The sequence below is a fragment of the Pleurodeles waltl genome, chromosome 1_1 (genome assembly GCF_031143425.1).
Source record: "Pleurodeles waltl isolate 20211129_DDA chromosome 1_1, aPleWal1.hap1.20221129, whole genome shotgun sequence".
In the NCBI taxonomy this organism is placed as follows: Eukaryota; Metazoa; Chordata; class Amphibia; order Caudata; family Salamandridae; genus Pleurodeles; species Pleurodeles waltl.
In genome coordinates this window covers 423,103,698-423,121,636 of record NC_090436.1, presented here as the reverse complement: position 1 = coordinate 423,121,636, position 17,939 = coordinate 423,103,698, and the positions used below count along the sequence as shown (strand labels likewise).

General features: G+C 43.0%; 1 protein-coding gene across 2 annotated transcripts in view; it reads right to left on the bottom strand.

Moving 5' to 3' along the window:
• Positions 1-1,055: 1,055 nt before the first annotated feature.
• ANKRA2 (ankyrin repeat family A member 2) overlaps positions 1,056-17,939 on the bottom strand; it is a 105,605-nt gene continuing 88,721 nt past the window's right edge. For both annotated transcript variants that reach the window (XM_069224014.1, XM_069224023.1), the window contains one exon: positions 1,056-4,243. In XM_069224014.1, the coding sequence (XP_069080115.1) occupies positions 4,188-4,243 (56 nt within the window). In that variant the 3' untranslated portion in view covers positions 1,056-4,187. The remainder of the gene's footprint in view (positions 4,244-17,939) is intronic.

The following is a 17,939-nucleotide window of genomic DNA, read 5'->3' as shown; positions in this document are numbered from 1 at the left end:
CTGTCCCTAGATTTTGTCTGGCCCGGATGGGAGGGGGTTCCTTCTCAGTTTTGGGCCCTAAACTTTGGAACTCCCTCCCGGATACCTTAAGGAATTGTTCCTCACTACTCTCCTTTCTCAAAAACTTGAATATGTGGTTATTTTAAATTGGGAATCTGCTTTTTACTGTTTCTATAGCTTAGCGCCGGGAAACCCTATCAGAGTAGCTGTGCGCTTTACAAAACTATAATAATAGGTGTACAGATCTACTATTTCTTTTGGTGAACAGGCCCCTTGAGTTTATGGCGCACAGGAATAAGCTTTTCATCATAGCCTCTTTGCTCCCTCCCTGCCCCGCTTGCACCCTCCCCGCCACCTGGGTTTACTGTGGCTAACATGACATTACTGGAGCTCATGTCTCCTCCCGGAGACACATTTTTGTTCATACCCTCACGTTTTTAATATAACAGCCAAGACGTAAACTGTGGCAGGCTTAACCTAGAGCCCATCCCAATCCACGCCCCACTTCCTTTAGTCCACTTTCATTGCCCTTTCCTCCACAATTCCTTATTGGTTTTAGCCTCACTCCCAGAGGACGCAGGCACCTGGGGCTATTCCTCGGTAACTGGAAAATTAGATCCATAAATCCGGGAAAAGGTCGTTATCCATTGACATACAATGGGAGCAGCTACATTTAAATCGGACGTGGACTTTGTGGATGTGCTTTCATTCTATGAATCTTCCTTTTATGATATCTTCATCGAACATATTCCCGGGCTTGTCATTGTGTTTTGCACGGTGCGCACGACATTTACAAAATGTTTATTTTGCGTACTTTCTGAGTATCATTCGTGACGCCCTTTTAATAAACACATAGAAAGGAACATCTAGAATTGGTGATGATGGGGGCTGGATGGGTTCTATTCTGAGTACTTCCCAGATGGCTACACAAGGTGAGTATGGGGAGAGTAAGTTACGTTTGCGTACTCCCGTTTTCTGCTAAATTTAGGGTGCCTATAAACAGGCCAAATATGATATGCACCAACACCAAACCTAATAAGAACATAAAGACACTCGGTATTTAAACGGGTTTTATTATAACATCAACAATGAACAACAAGAGGAAACAAAAATAAATAAAACAAAATGTAAAGATTGCACTTAAATCAATTATTTAAAAATAAGTTGCTTATTTCAAAATACACCCTATGTTTCCACGTATAACAACAACTCTACAACCCATCAGACGTGGGCAGGCGCATTTTCTTTAGTAGCCATAATAAACAGCCAGAATACAGGCAGACCTGTTAACGACCAGTTATATGCGATGCCTACAAAAGTCCATGTTCAGTTACGGACAATTACTCTGCACTGCGCAAAGCATGGCTCGCCATTTTGCTCACTTGCGTAAGCTGCTTTACCACCCGGTGCCTCAGTTGACTCCTTTGCAGTGGGGCTTGGTGTTCACGCAGTACTTCGGGGTCACGAGTCACGTTGTTCATTTGCATGAAGTGCTTTTTTTATATTTGAAAAAATACCTAGCTAGGGAACAGACTGTCAGGCTGGTAGAAGTGCAACGTAGAGCACGGCCTTTCATAATAGAAGGAGAGCGCTGGGGTGTTTGTTATTCTGCATCAAACCCCAGAATGTTACAAAATAGTGGTTTACCAAGGGTCAGTCCCAAATCAGATCTCAAAGAAGCGGTAACTAACCCCTGGGCCTGTGCTCATGTACAAAGACCACTGAGGCTATCTCTACCTAGCAGCCGCGGGGGCAGAACGCCACGAGAGGATGGGATGCCTTAGTCTTCACATGGCAAAGGGAGGTGGCATCCTCCTAGCAGCCTGTGATGTGGAGGTTTAACCTGTCAACTATACAGGACTGGAAGATCCCAGGAGACATCTAGGGCCCTCATAGTCTTCGTGCTCTACCCTGAGGGGTGCTGCAAAGCGTAGTGTAGCGCTGCCTTTAAAACAGTTCAACGGCGCTGCCCTGCTGTGGCTACTCGAGTGCAGGAACCACAGTAGCTCCTGCCAGTGCAGAGACAGTTATGTGAAGTACACAACGATGATTCAAATGGATGCCAGCTTCTCTGGAAAATACATGTTATCTCTGTATTACACTCTGAAGAACTATTGCACGTATTTTATGCATTCACTATGCGAGTATCACTGGATACCTTATTTACACTGCCAATAACAGAACCGATTTTAACAAAACGTCACAATTTTAAGGGCTTATACAATAAACTAATTCAAAACTGACATATGCAGTTACAAAACGCAGTAGATAGATAAATCACATACACTACGTTTTTAATACTAAACCTGTACACCAGCAGGTCTTAAGACTATGTAAACTGTCCGTCAAGTGTGACACGCACATTTGTATCAAGCTCTAGTACACCAAGAATGGCAAGGCTCGGGCCAACAAAATGGAGCTGGTGGACTTCTATGCTAAGAGTTTGAAGAAAAGTGAGGTTAAACAGGATTTATTGGACGCCATGTCAAAACACATTCTAAAAAAGAAAAAGGATTGATATGAAGGGGTTTGAGATGTTTATGAAAATCTTCGTGTTTTTCTAGCCTCCTTCTCCCATCGTTTGTTCCCCTCCTTTTCCATTGCAAGGTCCCTCTCCATGTTTCAGCATTTCTTGTCGGACCCTCCTCTCTATTCAGCTGCTTCCTTTTCGTAACATAACCTTGGCCCAAACTCCTTCACCGCTCTTTTTAAGCTTCCATCCTGTCATTGCTGTGCGTTTCAATGTCTCTTGCTTCCACAGAAGCACTATTACTCACCCCAATCTAATGTTTCATTTCGCCCAGGCCTTGTGTTGTATTCGCCTCACAATCATTTCTGTCTTCTTTCCTACCACCCACTCATCGTGCTTCATCACCCAAGTCAACAGTAAACCCCTATTTTTAAAGGCCCAGTTTGTGGAACCGCTGCAGGGAGCGAGTTGGGGTTCCTCGATGCTGCTTCAAGAGCCTAGGCAGGTATTTTTTTGACATTTGGCCTCGCTCAAAGAAACGAGGGAACTGAAACGAAGGTGTGCTGTAATTTAACTTAATAAAAAGTGCCTTTTAAGCAGGATAGATATGCTTCTGTTTTTTAAGAATCTCTATGTTGAAGCTGTCAGCTAAATCGGTGGTATCTTCAGGTCTCAAAGTATGCCCGACTAGTGTACTACAGTGACTGATATTTTTTTTTTAGCAAATGTATATGCTTAGATTATGAGATGCGATGTGGACACAGTCTTTGCCAGCATAGCTAGAAAGCTCACTTGTCCGTTGCCAGTGCCTAGAGCTTCAACTAGGATTTCATACTTTGCTGCTCCTACAAATCGTTTCACCTAAAATTTCAAGATAGTTACTCAGTAGTACAGGTCGTTTAACACTGTAACGATTCAACAGAATATGCTGTTATAAAATGGATTGACGTAAGCATTTAATACAATACCATACCATTTTCTTAAAAAACTGTTGACGCTCGGTGAAAGTTCAACAGCCAGTTTTGTGCACATACACTTATTTTTAAAATTGTTATTTTGGGGTTTTGGAAAATTATTTAAAAGAAGCCCACTCGTTTTTAGGAGAGTTTTCTGTGTGACGGTAAACATCTGTTGTATGATGCATCATACCACGCTCAAAAAGAAAATAGTTAAGTCACATAGGGCTTTCCAATTTATCCGCAACTTAAGCAGAGTAGTCAAGCCATTGACTACATTTCTTATTGGTAGATAAAGGCATTCCTCTCTGTTAGTAGTCCTCATTCTTGGTTCAGAACTCGGCAGACTACTATTGCAGTACACTCTGGTTCCAGCAATGCTTAGCTGCGTTACACTCCACCCAAAGAAATCTTTTTTCTCTAAATCATTTTTAACACTAGTAATATCCGTTGACCGCAGTTTCTCATTTACTTTAAGTCTACGTTTTCAAACAGTATACACATGATACCTGTACACATTATTATACCTTATTTTGTAAACGATACATATCCACCCTTAATGGACATGGGCACCAGCTGTTCGAGAGAACTTTCAGAACAATTTAGACATATTGACAGTACTAGTATCAAACGTTTTAAAACAGGAAGATGTTGATGGAGACGAAGCTAAAACGTAAGCATGCCTTCGTTTCTGAGAGTGGACGAAAATACGTTCGAGTCTTCTTTGATTGGCTTGTTTTTACCAGCAGCAGCTGCTCCCTCTACTCCTTGATTCTCTGAAGAAGCCACAGCATGTGCGTTTCAATCACCTGTTGAACTGAAGCGGGACAGTGTATTTAGTGTTCGTTCATCATCATGACGTTTAGGAGCAATTTGAAATAAAAACAATTCAGAATTTAGTGGCTACGGCAATTATCAGACGCCATTCTCCGCATTTTAACTGACAATAACAAAACCCTTAAATCATTTCAGTACTTTTCTCAAAAGCCAAGCGTGCAAAGTAAAATGTCATAATCGTTCATTCTGTGGAGTTACCCGAAGGAAACAGTAGCAAAGTCCATGCACAGCTGTGGTGCACCCCCTTCAGTAACAAGTCAAGACTGTACTCCCCACAGAGAGAGTCCTCACTCTGAAGCCACGTCCCACTGCGGTGTCCTCTAAATCCATGCTTGGTCCCAGCTCCCGCGTGGTGGCAGGCTCGGAGATACACCAAACAACTTCCCAAGTCTCTAGTTCACTTCCTCTCGGTCATATCCGGGTCGGAGACAACAGACAGAATATCGTATTCAGATGCGTTGCTTGTAGGAAAGGGGGTCAGATCTTAATCTGGTAACTAGCACTTCCTAATAGCTCCCAATTCCCCTTTCTATAGACCCAGGGGAAAAACAAATGAATTCGGAAATCCAGATCGGAGGGAGAGAAAATGTTCCTCAGAGCGACTTGACCAAACTAAGCGTTCCATTCAGAATTAAAGTTCTGCTCAAACTGCTCCAAAAACACGGTGAACTCTTCCAACATTCAGGTTAAGATTTCCCTAGACTTTTTGTGTTTTGAGTTATGGATACTATGATCACTGTGAAGAGGCTTTTCGGGCTTCATAGTATGGTTTTTAGCTAATAGATACTCTTTTTTCATTCATAAAATTTGATGACTGTTTCAGATTTTAAGGGATCATATTTTTATAACATTAAAAGAGTACGTTCTCTCATATCCTAAAAAGCTCAGAGAATTTGGGGTATCCATATATAGCTCTTGGTAATCATTGGAGGCAATGCTACTGCAGTTCGGCGCACTTACCGGGTTCCATATTTTCGACCATTCCAAGATGGCCCTGGATAATACTCTAGGTTTATTTGAACTCAAACCATAGCGGAGCAGTGGCAAATACCTTTGGGGTGGGGAATCCATAATGTATCAGATTAGAAGGTTTTATGAGACAGAGATGGAGAGTATGTTGGCCACTGTCTACGTACAATTGTAGATTGACACTGCACTGGATACAGTTTACTTAAAATTTGTCAAATAAATCTATTCTTGAAATCATGGATTTAATGTATAAATCGTTCTAAGAAGTTAAGCACTGCAACATCTTCAATAGCTCACAAAAACTGGATTGTCAGTATACTTATAGGAGACTTATTAGAATTAGCATTATTGTAGTTTGTTGTAAAAATTGGTTATTCAATAAATTTGATCATTATAAAATGCACTGACTGATGTGTCTAGATTCACAAGCCCAAACCGTAGATTGTGCAAGGTTAACACCTATGCTGTAGAGAGTCTACATGTAATAGTATAAAGATATTGCATTGTGATTTATGGTTTTGAGAATGTGAAGGGCCCTTATTAAATTATGGACCCTTTAGGTGGAAGCCCCTTTCAGTTTGGAACAAGAACAGGTCAACACAAGTACTTGATAGTTTTAAAGGTGGAGTTGACCATCATGTGTGGCCTTTTCAGAATAATAAGCTTCGGTGTTGATCCTATATTTTTCGGCATGAACAATTAAAATGTAGGGGCTCGGCACTATGGCATGGTTAATGCATGCTACCAAATTCAGACGTTCTCGATCCTACAAGGCTGGTAATACAACTTTTTGATTTGGCTTGCTAATTATAATAGTGTATTTGATAAGGAAGTGCGGAGTGACTTTAGTTTGACCGGATACACTATGATAAGGAAATGTCACAGTTATTTGATGCCACCGTATATTGATGCTGCAAGCAATATATTGTACAAACTTCAGGCCTACACTGTGGAAATGAGTCAGATGGCATGTATTTACATGGCATAATAGGATTTTCGGACTTTAGTGTAATTGCACATTGGTTACTATTCTACTACATAGGGACTTTCGGCCATATTAACAGGACAATGAGCAGATAATATTTTTTCCCAGCCTGATCCGTTTCCGGACGAGGGTGTTTGAGACATGTTTTTCACTAAATTGATGTTGCTCGTGTGGAAACACATTGCATAAATGCAAAGAATGTTATCTAACCAGCTACCTTAAAAGAATAATGCCTTCTTTATTGTTACACCTGGCATCCTTGGCATGGTTCTCTCCCAACCTTTCGCCTTCAATACTCCTGTTTTGTGGACTTCGGTTTTGCTTGCTTTAGAAATCACCACTGCTAACAAGAGCTAAGGAACTTGTGCTCTCTCTCCCTAAAACATGGCAGAAATTGTTAACACCCAGTTGGCCTATTTATTCACTTGTAAGTACCTAGTAAGGTGTCACTACGTGTTCCCAGGGCCTGTAAATTAAATGCTACAAGGGGGCCTGCACACCGATTGTGCCACCCACTTAAGTAGCCCTTTAAATGTGCTTTGTTGATTGGCTAGAAGGAAGGCAGCACAAGACGGCTCAGGACAGTACCGAGCTGTGGAGGTACTGGAGGGTGCTGTGCAGGGGGAAACATCTCTGAAAAGTACCCTAATAAAATGTTTCATGATTCTTTGGGAGAGTAGACTGATGAGGTGTTTCCTATTGCTTTAAACCTTGAGATCGCCACCAGATGAACACGTGAGGACAAGTATTTAGGACCATTCTTGGCAAGTATGGAAGTAGTTCATGGGGAGGCTTAGACACTATCGAAGTCCCTAACTTTGCACCAGACACAGAAATGTTTTCACTCTACTTTATAAGTCTTAAGATTGCTGGAGCCAGAGCCTTCAGTGCATTCTCCTGCAGGTGCAAGTGACAGAACTGTAAGCCATCAGGTACTAAGCTGTCAGCGACTTGAGGTAGTGATGAAGAATCTCTTAGTTGCATCTGCAGAGGAGCCTGGACTGCATTTTGATTGGTAATGATGTAGTTGTGGACAGTCAGAAGTTCGCTATACCAGGGCATGCAAATCTGGGTACAGCAATTCACATTCGCCTTCCTTAGTACTCCGAGGATCAGGGGAAATGGAGGGAAGATGAATGGAAAGAAATTACACAATTTGATTGAGAAGGCATGCTTGGTTCTTGGCTTCCAAAACTTGCTGGCTTAGCACTGGTGTTTCTTGTTGTGTAAGATAGGGAACAAGTATGTTTTTGTGAAAGATCCAGGCCACTTGATCCTGGAGGAACTTCCACTCGTGGCAGTCTGAAAGCGCTCAGCCGAGTTTGTCCACCTGATTTTTTTGTGTCCTAGTAAGTGCTCCTCAACGATGTCGACCTGGCCAGATGGCCGAATCCAACGGCAGCTGCAACTCTTTCAAAAGAGGCCAGGACCTCATTTCTTCCTGCTTAGCAATGTAAAATATTGACATTGTTTTGTCTGTTCTGATGAGGACTGTTTTATCTACCAATCTCATGAACAATTGTAGACCCAGACGTATGCACACAGCTCCAGGACATTGACGTGGAGCATCTTTTCTGCATCCGACCACAGGCCTGTGGCTGACAAGTCCTGCATGTGAGCTCCCCATCACCTTGTGGAGGCATCCACCTTTACTCTGTCTGATTAAGGGTGGAAAGGGAGGCCTGGCTTGAGATTTGTGGGGTACCTCCACCGTAGCTGTGCTTGCTTAAGCCGTCTAGTGACTAGGACTGTGTTTTCTCATCAGTCATCCAATTGTTTCTATTGATTGTTCAGTTCTTCTTGAATGGGCGTCACTCAGAGGCTGCAAAAGGGTATAAGGCCTATGCAGGATGACATCGCCCCAGCTAAGATTCGTATTGCCTGAATGGGACTGACAGCTTGGCACAGAAGGACTTTGTCATAACTTGGAGCTTCAACTGTGCTCCGCAGAGGGAAACACCCTTCCCAACTGCATGTCCAGTATTGCTACAAAGAACTGAAGTCTTGTTACTGGTTCCATAGAGGGCTTGTTGACGTTTAGTGTCAGTCTTAACCTGTGAAACAGAATGATGCAGTAGAAGTCTTTATTTCTCCCCTTGATGGAGCTTCGAAGAGCAGGTACATTTGGAGACCCTCTAATCAGAGAAAGGCAGCAAGTGCCGCTATACACTTGGTGAAAATCTAGGGTGCTGATCTGAGGCAGAACTAAACTACCTTGAATTGACAGTGCTGTGCGCCACGTACTTCTTGTGTTTCTGGTGTATATGGATGTGGAAATATGGATCCTGCAGATCCAGGGAGGTCAGGTAATCTACTTCATGAAGCATTAAGAGGACTTCCTGGAGTGTTATGGGAAGACTGTTTTTTCAGGAGCTTGTTTAGCTCCCTGGGGGTCTAGAATCGGCCCCCACTGTCCCATTTTCTTTCTTTCTTTTTTTTTTTTAAATAAAAAATAATGTAGAAAAAAGAATCCCGGTTTCTCTGAGACACCTGGATCATCTGTATCACAGCTTTGAGGAGGAGGTGGAGAATTTCCTGCTGTACAGCCCTTGAGTGAAGATAATGTTCCCTTTTAGATGTGCAGACAGGTGGTTTCTGCACAAAATCCAGCGTATGTCCCCAGTTTACAAACCTGCCAGCACCCACTTCATCTACGGTCACTTCGGCAAATTCAGGGACGTAAAGCACATCCAGCAACAATGGGGATGTCACTGACGAGGTGGTTGACAACAGCGGCTTTTTCTTCATTGATGAGGATGACTAAGTCGTCACAAGTGAGGATGGGGGTTCAGTTAGGTTGTCAAGAAAGCTGTTTTTTTGTGCAGCCTTTTGTCTAAGTTGGTGTTTGCCATTACTGAAATGATTTAAGGAAACTCCCGTTTTTTCTTGTAAGGAGGTGGCTGCAAGCGTTTTAGGTTGTAAGCGCAGTTCTGAAAACTCCACGTTTCGCTTTCTGTGCTGCCTCTGTGGGAGTGCATAGCGGAGCACTTTTCAAGGATTCAACCACAGACAAGGGAGAATTTCCCTTAGAAGAATGGTATTTCTTTTTCTCCAATAAACATAATGCCAACCTCCGCTCTTTATCATTCAGGGTCTTGGAAGGAAAGGCTTCCCCAACTTGAAAGCGCGAACACTTGTGCATTGGATAAATGCAATACATACATTGCTCATGTGGGTCATCAGATAGATCGTATGCTGTCCACAGGTAGATTAGGATTTGAAAAGTGATTTTTTTCTGTCAGTCATAATGACGGCTGGTGACAGAGCAGGGGTCTTTCTGGCAAAACTACCCTAAATAATGTTACAGCACTCTGAAATCTGAAGACAAGGGTGGTTCAAGTCCAGCGCAGTTCAGGAAAGTAAGAGGATAAGGTCACAGAGGTTAGGGCAGGGCTCTTCTCGGAGACTTCCTAAGACATGACATGTAGTAGATACCTGAGCTATGGAAGTTTATCACTTACACCTCAATGGCTGTGTGGATTATTTCAAATAAGGTGGATGGGCTAACAGTTTACTGTTGGTTAGACTTACCCAGGATTTCCAACGGGACGATGGGGAAGGATTCAAACACGAACATATGAAAAATTCAGTTCTGAAGAACAATTAAATTATATTGCTCAGGAGAAATATTTTGTATGTTTATAAATCATGCTGCAAAGATGCTTTATTTTACAGGGTTTGAACCAGTCTGATGCATAAAAATGAATGATCAATAACTTAATTTTTATATAGTGACTCATACTCCACATTTATTGTTTCTTAGTGTACATACATGGAAGAGACAAGCAATTTTGTGGAATGAGTGCCAAAGTCTCAGTCACTGGCAATTGCACAAGGTTGTAACCCAATCCATCCATATGCAAACCATCAATATGCAAATCAACTTTGGTCTTGCTCCAATAGGAACAGTCTAGTCCAAACTGCTAGGATAGGTCCCTTCTAAACGGCAACACAAGCAACCACCTAATAAGAGAGGTACAGCCTGAGCCTAGTGCTTAATATGAGCTGGTGGTTTCCGGTGCTCGGCACCAGCATTTAACTGACAACACCAGCACTTATGACAGCTGCAATATGATGGCACGGTTTGTGTATTTTAGAGATGAGGAGAACTACAGTTGTTCATTAATTCAATATAGATTAAAAACCATGAATACTTGCTGCCCAAGCCATTCTTATAGCTTTGGGGCCTCAAACAGTCTGAACTGTAACACTTGTAGCAGTGTAATGGTTAGCAGTTGTGTAGGTACGGTCATTGGCAGTGCCGGCAGCAGCAATGGGTGGTGCAAGCTGCGGTGGCCTCCTGATGGGCGGCCCTGTCACTTTTTTAAAATTTATTTGTAAAACTAATTAAGCACTGCTTGAGTCTGTGGTAGAGCGAGCAGTGGACTCATGTCTTGGCATACATATGGAACTTGGGAAGTGGCAATTAACAGCTGTGTTCCAGTCCATTGTTATTTTTCCAAGACTCCACACCAGCGAGAGATCAGCTGTATATAAATCAACCTTGGACATGTTCCAACCCAAACCGCCATGCCATGTCCTCTCTAAAAGGTAACACAAACAACCCTAGACCAGTATCGCCTACTCATCAGTACAGTAGTTATAGCTTAAGACCTGCAGCATAGCGAGCACCGGACTTGGGTCTGGGCATATCCATCACACTTAAGCACTGCACTGAAGAAAACACAAAGGTGATGTAAAGTCGGAGCCTTGTATGTCATGGAAACGTCTTTATTCCGGTTATAACAACAGTGGCTTGCCAAGTCTGCTGTGTACGCTTCGCGTCTCTCCTCCAGTCTCCGACTCCACTCCAACAACGAACTTGGAATCTCCAGTCCGGAATTGGAACGAAGGAGACATGCAAATAACAACAGCCTCAAACAAGTATTATAATATAAAATAACACAATAACACTTAACTAAACATTACACATCTTCGCCCTTAAATAAAATGAAAAAACCAAAAATATATATAACAAGCATTATGAAACAAAGCCACAAATGTAATCGTCCAACTACTTGGGTTTTGAAGAAATCCTGTTGCCCATACAACCCGTACATTCCTTGTTATTACCCACTTTACCCTCAAGAACACTATCAACATTCCCAAAGGCTAATTGCTTTTCCATAGACCTAACAGCATGAACTCTATCCACTCCAGCGCCCCTTCGGACCCCTGCCCGCACTTCATCTTTAACAAAGCCGACGACATCATCGCCCCGCACCTCCAGACCGTCATCAACTCTTCTTTTTCTTCTGCTACCTTCCCCGAATGCTGGAAGCACGCTGAAGTCAACGCCCTACTAAAGAAACCTACGGCTGACCCAAGCGACCTGAAAAACTTCCGCCCCATCTCTCTTCTACCTTTCCCAGCCAAGGTAATAGAAAAGACCGTCAACAAACAGCTGACCACCTTCCTGGAAGACAACAACCTGCTCGACCCTTCACAAACCGGATTCCGAACCAACCACAGCACGGAAACCGCCCTCATCTCAGTCACAGACGACATCAGAACCCTGATGGACAACGGTGAAACAGTCGCCCTCATTCTCCTCGACCTCTCGGCTGCCTTTGACACCGTCTGTCACCGCACCCTAATCACCCGCCTACGCTCCACCGGGATCCAAGGCCAGGCCCTGGACTGGATCGCCTCCTTCCTCGCTAACCGCTCCCAAAGAGTTTACCTCCCTCCGTTTCGCTCAGAACCCACCAAGATCATCTGCGGCGTACCTCAAGGCTCATCGCTCAGCCCGACACTCTTCAATGTCTACATGAGCCCCCTCGCCGACATCGTACGCAAGCACGACATCATCATCACCTCCTACGCCGACGACACCCAACTTGTACTCTCCCTCACCAAGGACCCCGCCAGCGCCAAGACCAACCTACAAGAGGGTATGAAGGACGTCGCAGATTGGATGAGGCTCAGCCGCCTAAAGCTGAACTCTGAAAAAACGGAAGTCCTCATCCTCGGCAACACCCCGTCCGCCTGGGACGACTCCTGGTGGCCCACGGCCCTCGGCACCGCACCGACCCCCGCAGACCACGCCCGCAACCTCGGCTTCATCTTGGACCCTCTTCTCACCATGACCAAGCAAGTCAACGCCGTGTCCTCCGCCTGCTTCCTCACTCTCCGCATGCTCCGCAAGATCTTCCGCTGGATCCCCGCCGACACCAGAAAAACCGTGACCCACGCCCTTGTCACGAGTCGCCTGGACTACGGCAACACCCTCTACGCCGGGACCACCGCCAAACTCCAAAACCGCCTGCAACGCATCCAAAACGCCTCGGCCCGCCTCATCCTCGACGTACCCCGCAACAGCCACATCTCCGCACACCTGAGACACCTGCATTGGCTCCCAGTCAGCAAAAGGATCACCTTCCGTCTTCTCACCCACGCACACAAAGCCCTCCACAACAAGGGACCGGAATACCTCAACAGACGCCTCAGCTTCTACGTCCCCACCCGCCCCCTCCGCTCCGCTGGCCTCGCACTTGCTGCCGTCCCTCGCACCCGCCGCTCCACGGCGGGTGGGAGATCTTTCTCCTTCCTGGCGGCCAAGACCTGGAACTCCCTCCCCACCAGCCTCAGGACCACCCAGGACCACTCCGCTTTCCGGAGACTCCTAAAGACTTGGCTGTTCGAGCAGCGATAACCCCCCCTTTCCCCCCTAGCGCCTTGAGACCCGCACGGGTGAGTAGCGCGCTTTACAAATGCTAATGATTTTGATTTGATTTGATCTTCATCATCCACTCGCACCTGACTCCTACTAGACACATCAACCTCAGCACTGTCACCAATGTTGTCCTCCCTTTCCAAAATATCACACACTTTATTCTTCTTTAGATCAACATCTTCTAAGGAATCACTTAAATTATGTCCACTAGCACGCTGTCCTTTAAACACCACTATCCTTTTAAGGTTCCATACTTTCCCATCACTCAAAAGAACTGCGTTACGCAAAACCTTGCTTACCTGAATGGGTTCTGAAAACTGACTCTCACCCTTTCTTACTCTCCATGGTTTCTTCACCTTAACCAAACTACCTTCACAAATTTCCACATTTCTCTTTGAACCCCTTTTACTGTCAACGTTTTGTTTATAAATCATATACTTCTTTACAATCTGATCTCTAACTTTTCCAAACAGCACCTTACACTCAGATGCTTCCAATAACCACTTCAGGTTGCATTTTGTCCTTGGTACCCTGCCTCTCATTAATTCAAAAGGAGATAAACCAAGAGCTTCATGATAGCAAGTTCTCTAAGACCACAATGTTTTAAAAACCTGGACTTCCCAATCATTTCCATTTTTACACGCAATGTGAATTGCATCTTTCATAACTCCATTAAATCTCTCAATCATACCATTGCCACTGGGATTATACAAAGATGTAGTCCTATGTTTAACTCAAATTCTTTCAAAATACTTCTTCGTCAAAGCAGACGTAAACGGCACCCCATTGTCACTAATAATCTGTACTGGTAAACCTTCATCTACAAAGGTACTGTCCATGAATTTCCAAACTTCCAACGAATCCACCTTATCCACAATTTTCACCACAGGCCACCTGGAGAAAACATTAATCATGGCAATAATATACTTTCCAGGACTACCAATGGGACCCATGATAACAATTGCAACAGTATGCCAGGGCTTATTCGGAACGATTGGCTCACACATATTAGGTCTTAATGTCCTTAAGGTTTTATCTGAATTCGCACAAATAACACACTCCCTGACAACCCTTTCAGCCTGAACATCTATTCCTGGCCACCAATACCATTTTTGTTTTTACCCTCTGTTTGGTTTTGACTATTCCACAGTGAGTTTCATGACATAACTTCAAAATATTATTCCTAAGTGTCTTTGGTAGAATAGCCCTATCACCTCTAAAAATAGTTCCTTGAACAACTGAAAGCTCACTCCTCACCTCACAAAATTGTCTAAGCGTCTTTGAATTTTTAGACTTATTAGGCCAACCATTCATCACACATTCCAACCATGACTGTAACTCACTATCTCTAGAACATTCTCCCTTCCACGTCTCCTCCTTTACACACAGGGCACCTTCATCATGTATTAATGCACTTGTTGTAATTCCTCCCCCTTATCCGCATCCCACTCCAGTATCTCAGTGGGCATACGGGAGAGATAATCTGCCAACAGATTACTCCTTCCTGGAACATATTTAATTTCATACACGAAATCTTGCAAACGTATCGACATTCTAGCCATCCTCCCAAATGCTTTAAACATCCCCTCAGTGTCAATAATTTCACTATCGGCTTGTGGTCTGTTCGTAAAATTCATTTCTTACCCCACAGAAAAGATCTGAAATGCTCCAGAGCCCAAATGAATGCGAGTGTTTCTTTCTCTTTCACCGAAAACTTTTCTTCATTCGGTAATAATGCACGAGAAGCAAAAGCAATTATAGCTTACTTCCCCAAAGTATCAATTTGTGTCCACTCACCACCCAATCCTTTATTGCTGGCATCCACAGTCACCACATTTGCGCACTCTGATCAAAGGTACTTAAAACAGGAGCTTGTACAATTGCATTCTTTACATTCTTAAATTCTGTTTCACATTCTTGTGACCAAATTAATTTAACGTGGTTTATCAGCAATTGCCTGATGTTGTGTACCCTGCTAGAAAAACCTTTCATAAATTTTGCATAAAACTTTAGCATTCCTAGGAATGATTTGACATTTAGTATGGACAATTTAGTATGGCATCTACTAACTTAGGTTTCATAGTCACACCATTGCCACACAAAACATGTCCAAGGTAGGTTACTGATGGTACACCAAACTTACACTTCGAGTGTTCTACGGTTCAACCCTTTTCTTCCAAAATACCCTGCACTCCCTCCAAGACTTTATCGTGATCCATTCTATCCCTGCCAAAAAGTAATATATCATTTTGGAAACACCTTACACTGGTATGTTTTACCAAATAACTGATACATTAACCTCTAAAAGATGGCAGCTGACGAAGCTAAACCAAAAGGTAATCTTTTGTATTGGAAACATCCCACTGGAGTAATAAACGCTGTGTACTTCTTACTTGCTTCACTCAACTTAATCTGATGATATACAGCTGATAAATCCATGGCGGAAAACCACATTGCCCCCTCAATAAGTGTCAACATTTCCGAGATTCTAGGTAGGGGAAATTTGTCCACCACTATATTATTATTCAGGTGGTGCAAATCTATGCATAAACAAATCTTCCCACTCACACGTTTTGCTACTACCACTGGAGAAATCCACTCAGAGGATTTAATTGGTTCAATAACATTGGCTTCCACCAACTTATCTAATTCTTTTTCAACCTCACTTCTGATTAGTATGGGAATGTTTCTTACTTTTTGAATCTTTGGACTGGCATCTGACTTTAGAGCAATACTATGTTCAAAACCTTCCAGAACTCCAATTTTCCCACTAAAAACTTTAGTTTTTTTTTTGTTTTTTAACATTTCCTTCACAATGCTTTCCTCTTCATCCACAACCATAACTGGCTCAGGACTGTTCAGATCAAGGGTAATGTGTAATTCTCCTTGATCTTTCCAACCCAGAACTGAAGATCCCTTCCTTGCTATATATAGCTTCCCAACAGACTTCCTGTTCTTGAAAGCAAAAGTAAGTTCCCTAAACCCCAACAAATCTATCTTCTCTCCTGAAAATCCTTCTGGGCTAATATCAGGTTTTTGCAAACTGTTTCCCAGTTTTCCCAGAAATGTTGACCTCCCTATATCCTCATTAATAATAGTAAACGGAGATCCCGAATCAACATTTACCTGAATATCAACTCCACCTATACGTAAAGCATACTGGTTTCTTCTTGTTACAAAATGATTCCTCATGCACAATGAAAACAAACACTTGATCCTTACCTGTCTGTTTGCTGTCGTGCATAACCCTATTGACCTTGCCCTCATCTCCACTCAAACTGTCATTTACATCTTCCACATACTTCACATTACTACCACTTTTCCTTTTCTTACATACCCTAGCAAAATGTCCTAAAACTCCACAGGCTTCACACTTCTGCTTCAACGCTGGACAATATTTGTAAGAAGCCAAATGTGAATTGCTGTCACAGCGATAACACCTTTGACTATCGCACCTTGAGGACAGTTGCTTCTTCCCACTTTCTTTCCTTTCCTTGACATGCCGTCTCCTTATACTTTATTTTGTTAACTGTATACCCCCCAAACTCTTTAGACTCCGATTCAATGGCTTTCGCACTGCAACTCGATAATTCAGCTTTCCTAACAATTGCTAAAATATCATCCAACTCAGCATCTCCATTTATCCACAACCTTTCCTGAATTGCTGGATCACTGGTATGCATTACTACTTGGTCTCTAATCAACTGTTCTTGTAAATGGTCGAATTTGCAGTCATTGCCAACATTTTAAGTGCAGCAACATACTCATCCACCGTCTCCCCACATTCTTGCTTCCTATGAAAACATTTGTATCTAGAAATGCCTATACACACTTTAGGTGCAAAGTAATTATCAAATTCTTTTAAGACATTCTCAAATACATTATTGTCCCCACTTCCACTGATCTTTGTCTTAGATTCGTATACTTTTAGTCCTTCAGGAAAGATCTTTTTCCTCCTTTCCGAACTCATTTTCCCTTCCTCGTCTATAGTTTCCAAAAAATTGAGGAAATAAGACTTCCATTCTGCCCATTTCATACATGGCCCGCACCTGCCGGCCAAAATGTTTGCGGAGGCTGAAGAGAAAATTGCTGTGTGGTCATATTGAGAATATTAGCGTTCAAGGACGTCCACTCTGCACCACAAGAATTAGTTCACTGTAAAATGCAAAATCCATAAACTGCTTGAGACGACCATCAAAATGAAAATACCAAAAATCCTGAAAATAAAGTTAAAAATAAACATACTGTAACAAAGGATGTCACTAAAAATGAAATGTCAGCATTCCTTCATTCCTAGTATTACTGTCAACACGCGTTATCCATAAAGGAAATATGTTCAAAATTTTTATTCTGCGCCCCATTCGAGTGAAAGAGTGATGACAAAAAATTTCATTCTTGTAGTTCTCTGTCCGATGGCACAAACGTTTCAATTCCCTTCCTGAACACGATTTGTCCGATGACAAAAGCGTTCCGATTTGCTTCCTCAATGCGCTTTGTCTGATGACAAAAGCGTTCTGTTTCTTTCCCTAAATCCTTGCACCACTAAGGTCCTTTCCTTTAACAAGACGAAGTCTCCAACACGCGTGCGTAAGAGTGCGTGCAACGTAGTTCAGATCCTCTCCAGCTGAGCTCGTTAAATGGAATGGCGAGCGCCACATTCAAATCTCGCCGAAGATTAATGGTAACACTCCTCTCTCTAATATCCTCATAAAATGTTTCCCGTACAGATGTTCGAACAATTTGTAGCATAATAATTTATCCACACGTTCCAAATAAAACTGAATTTAGTACTTTAAATATCCCAGCAAGCCTTCACAGGTAACTCTCCTGTTCTGCGCAGGTTCCTCAACGTTGTTATAACCTCTTCCCTTCTCCTCGTTGCCAAATTTGTAAAGTCGGAGCCTTATATTTCATGGAAACATCTTTATTCCGGTTATAACAACAGTGGCTTGCCGAGTCTGCAGTGTACGCTTCGCGAATCTCCTCCAGTCTCTGACTCTACTCCAACAACGAAGTTGGAATCTCCAGTCCGGAATTGGAAAGGAG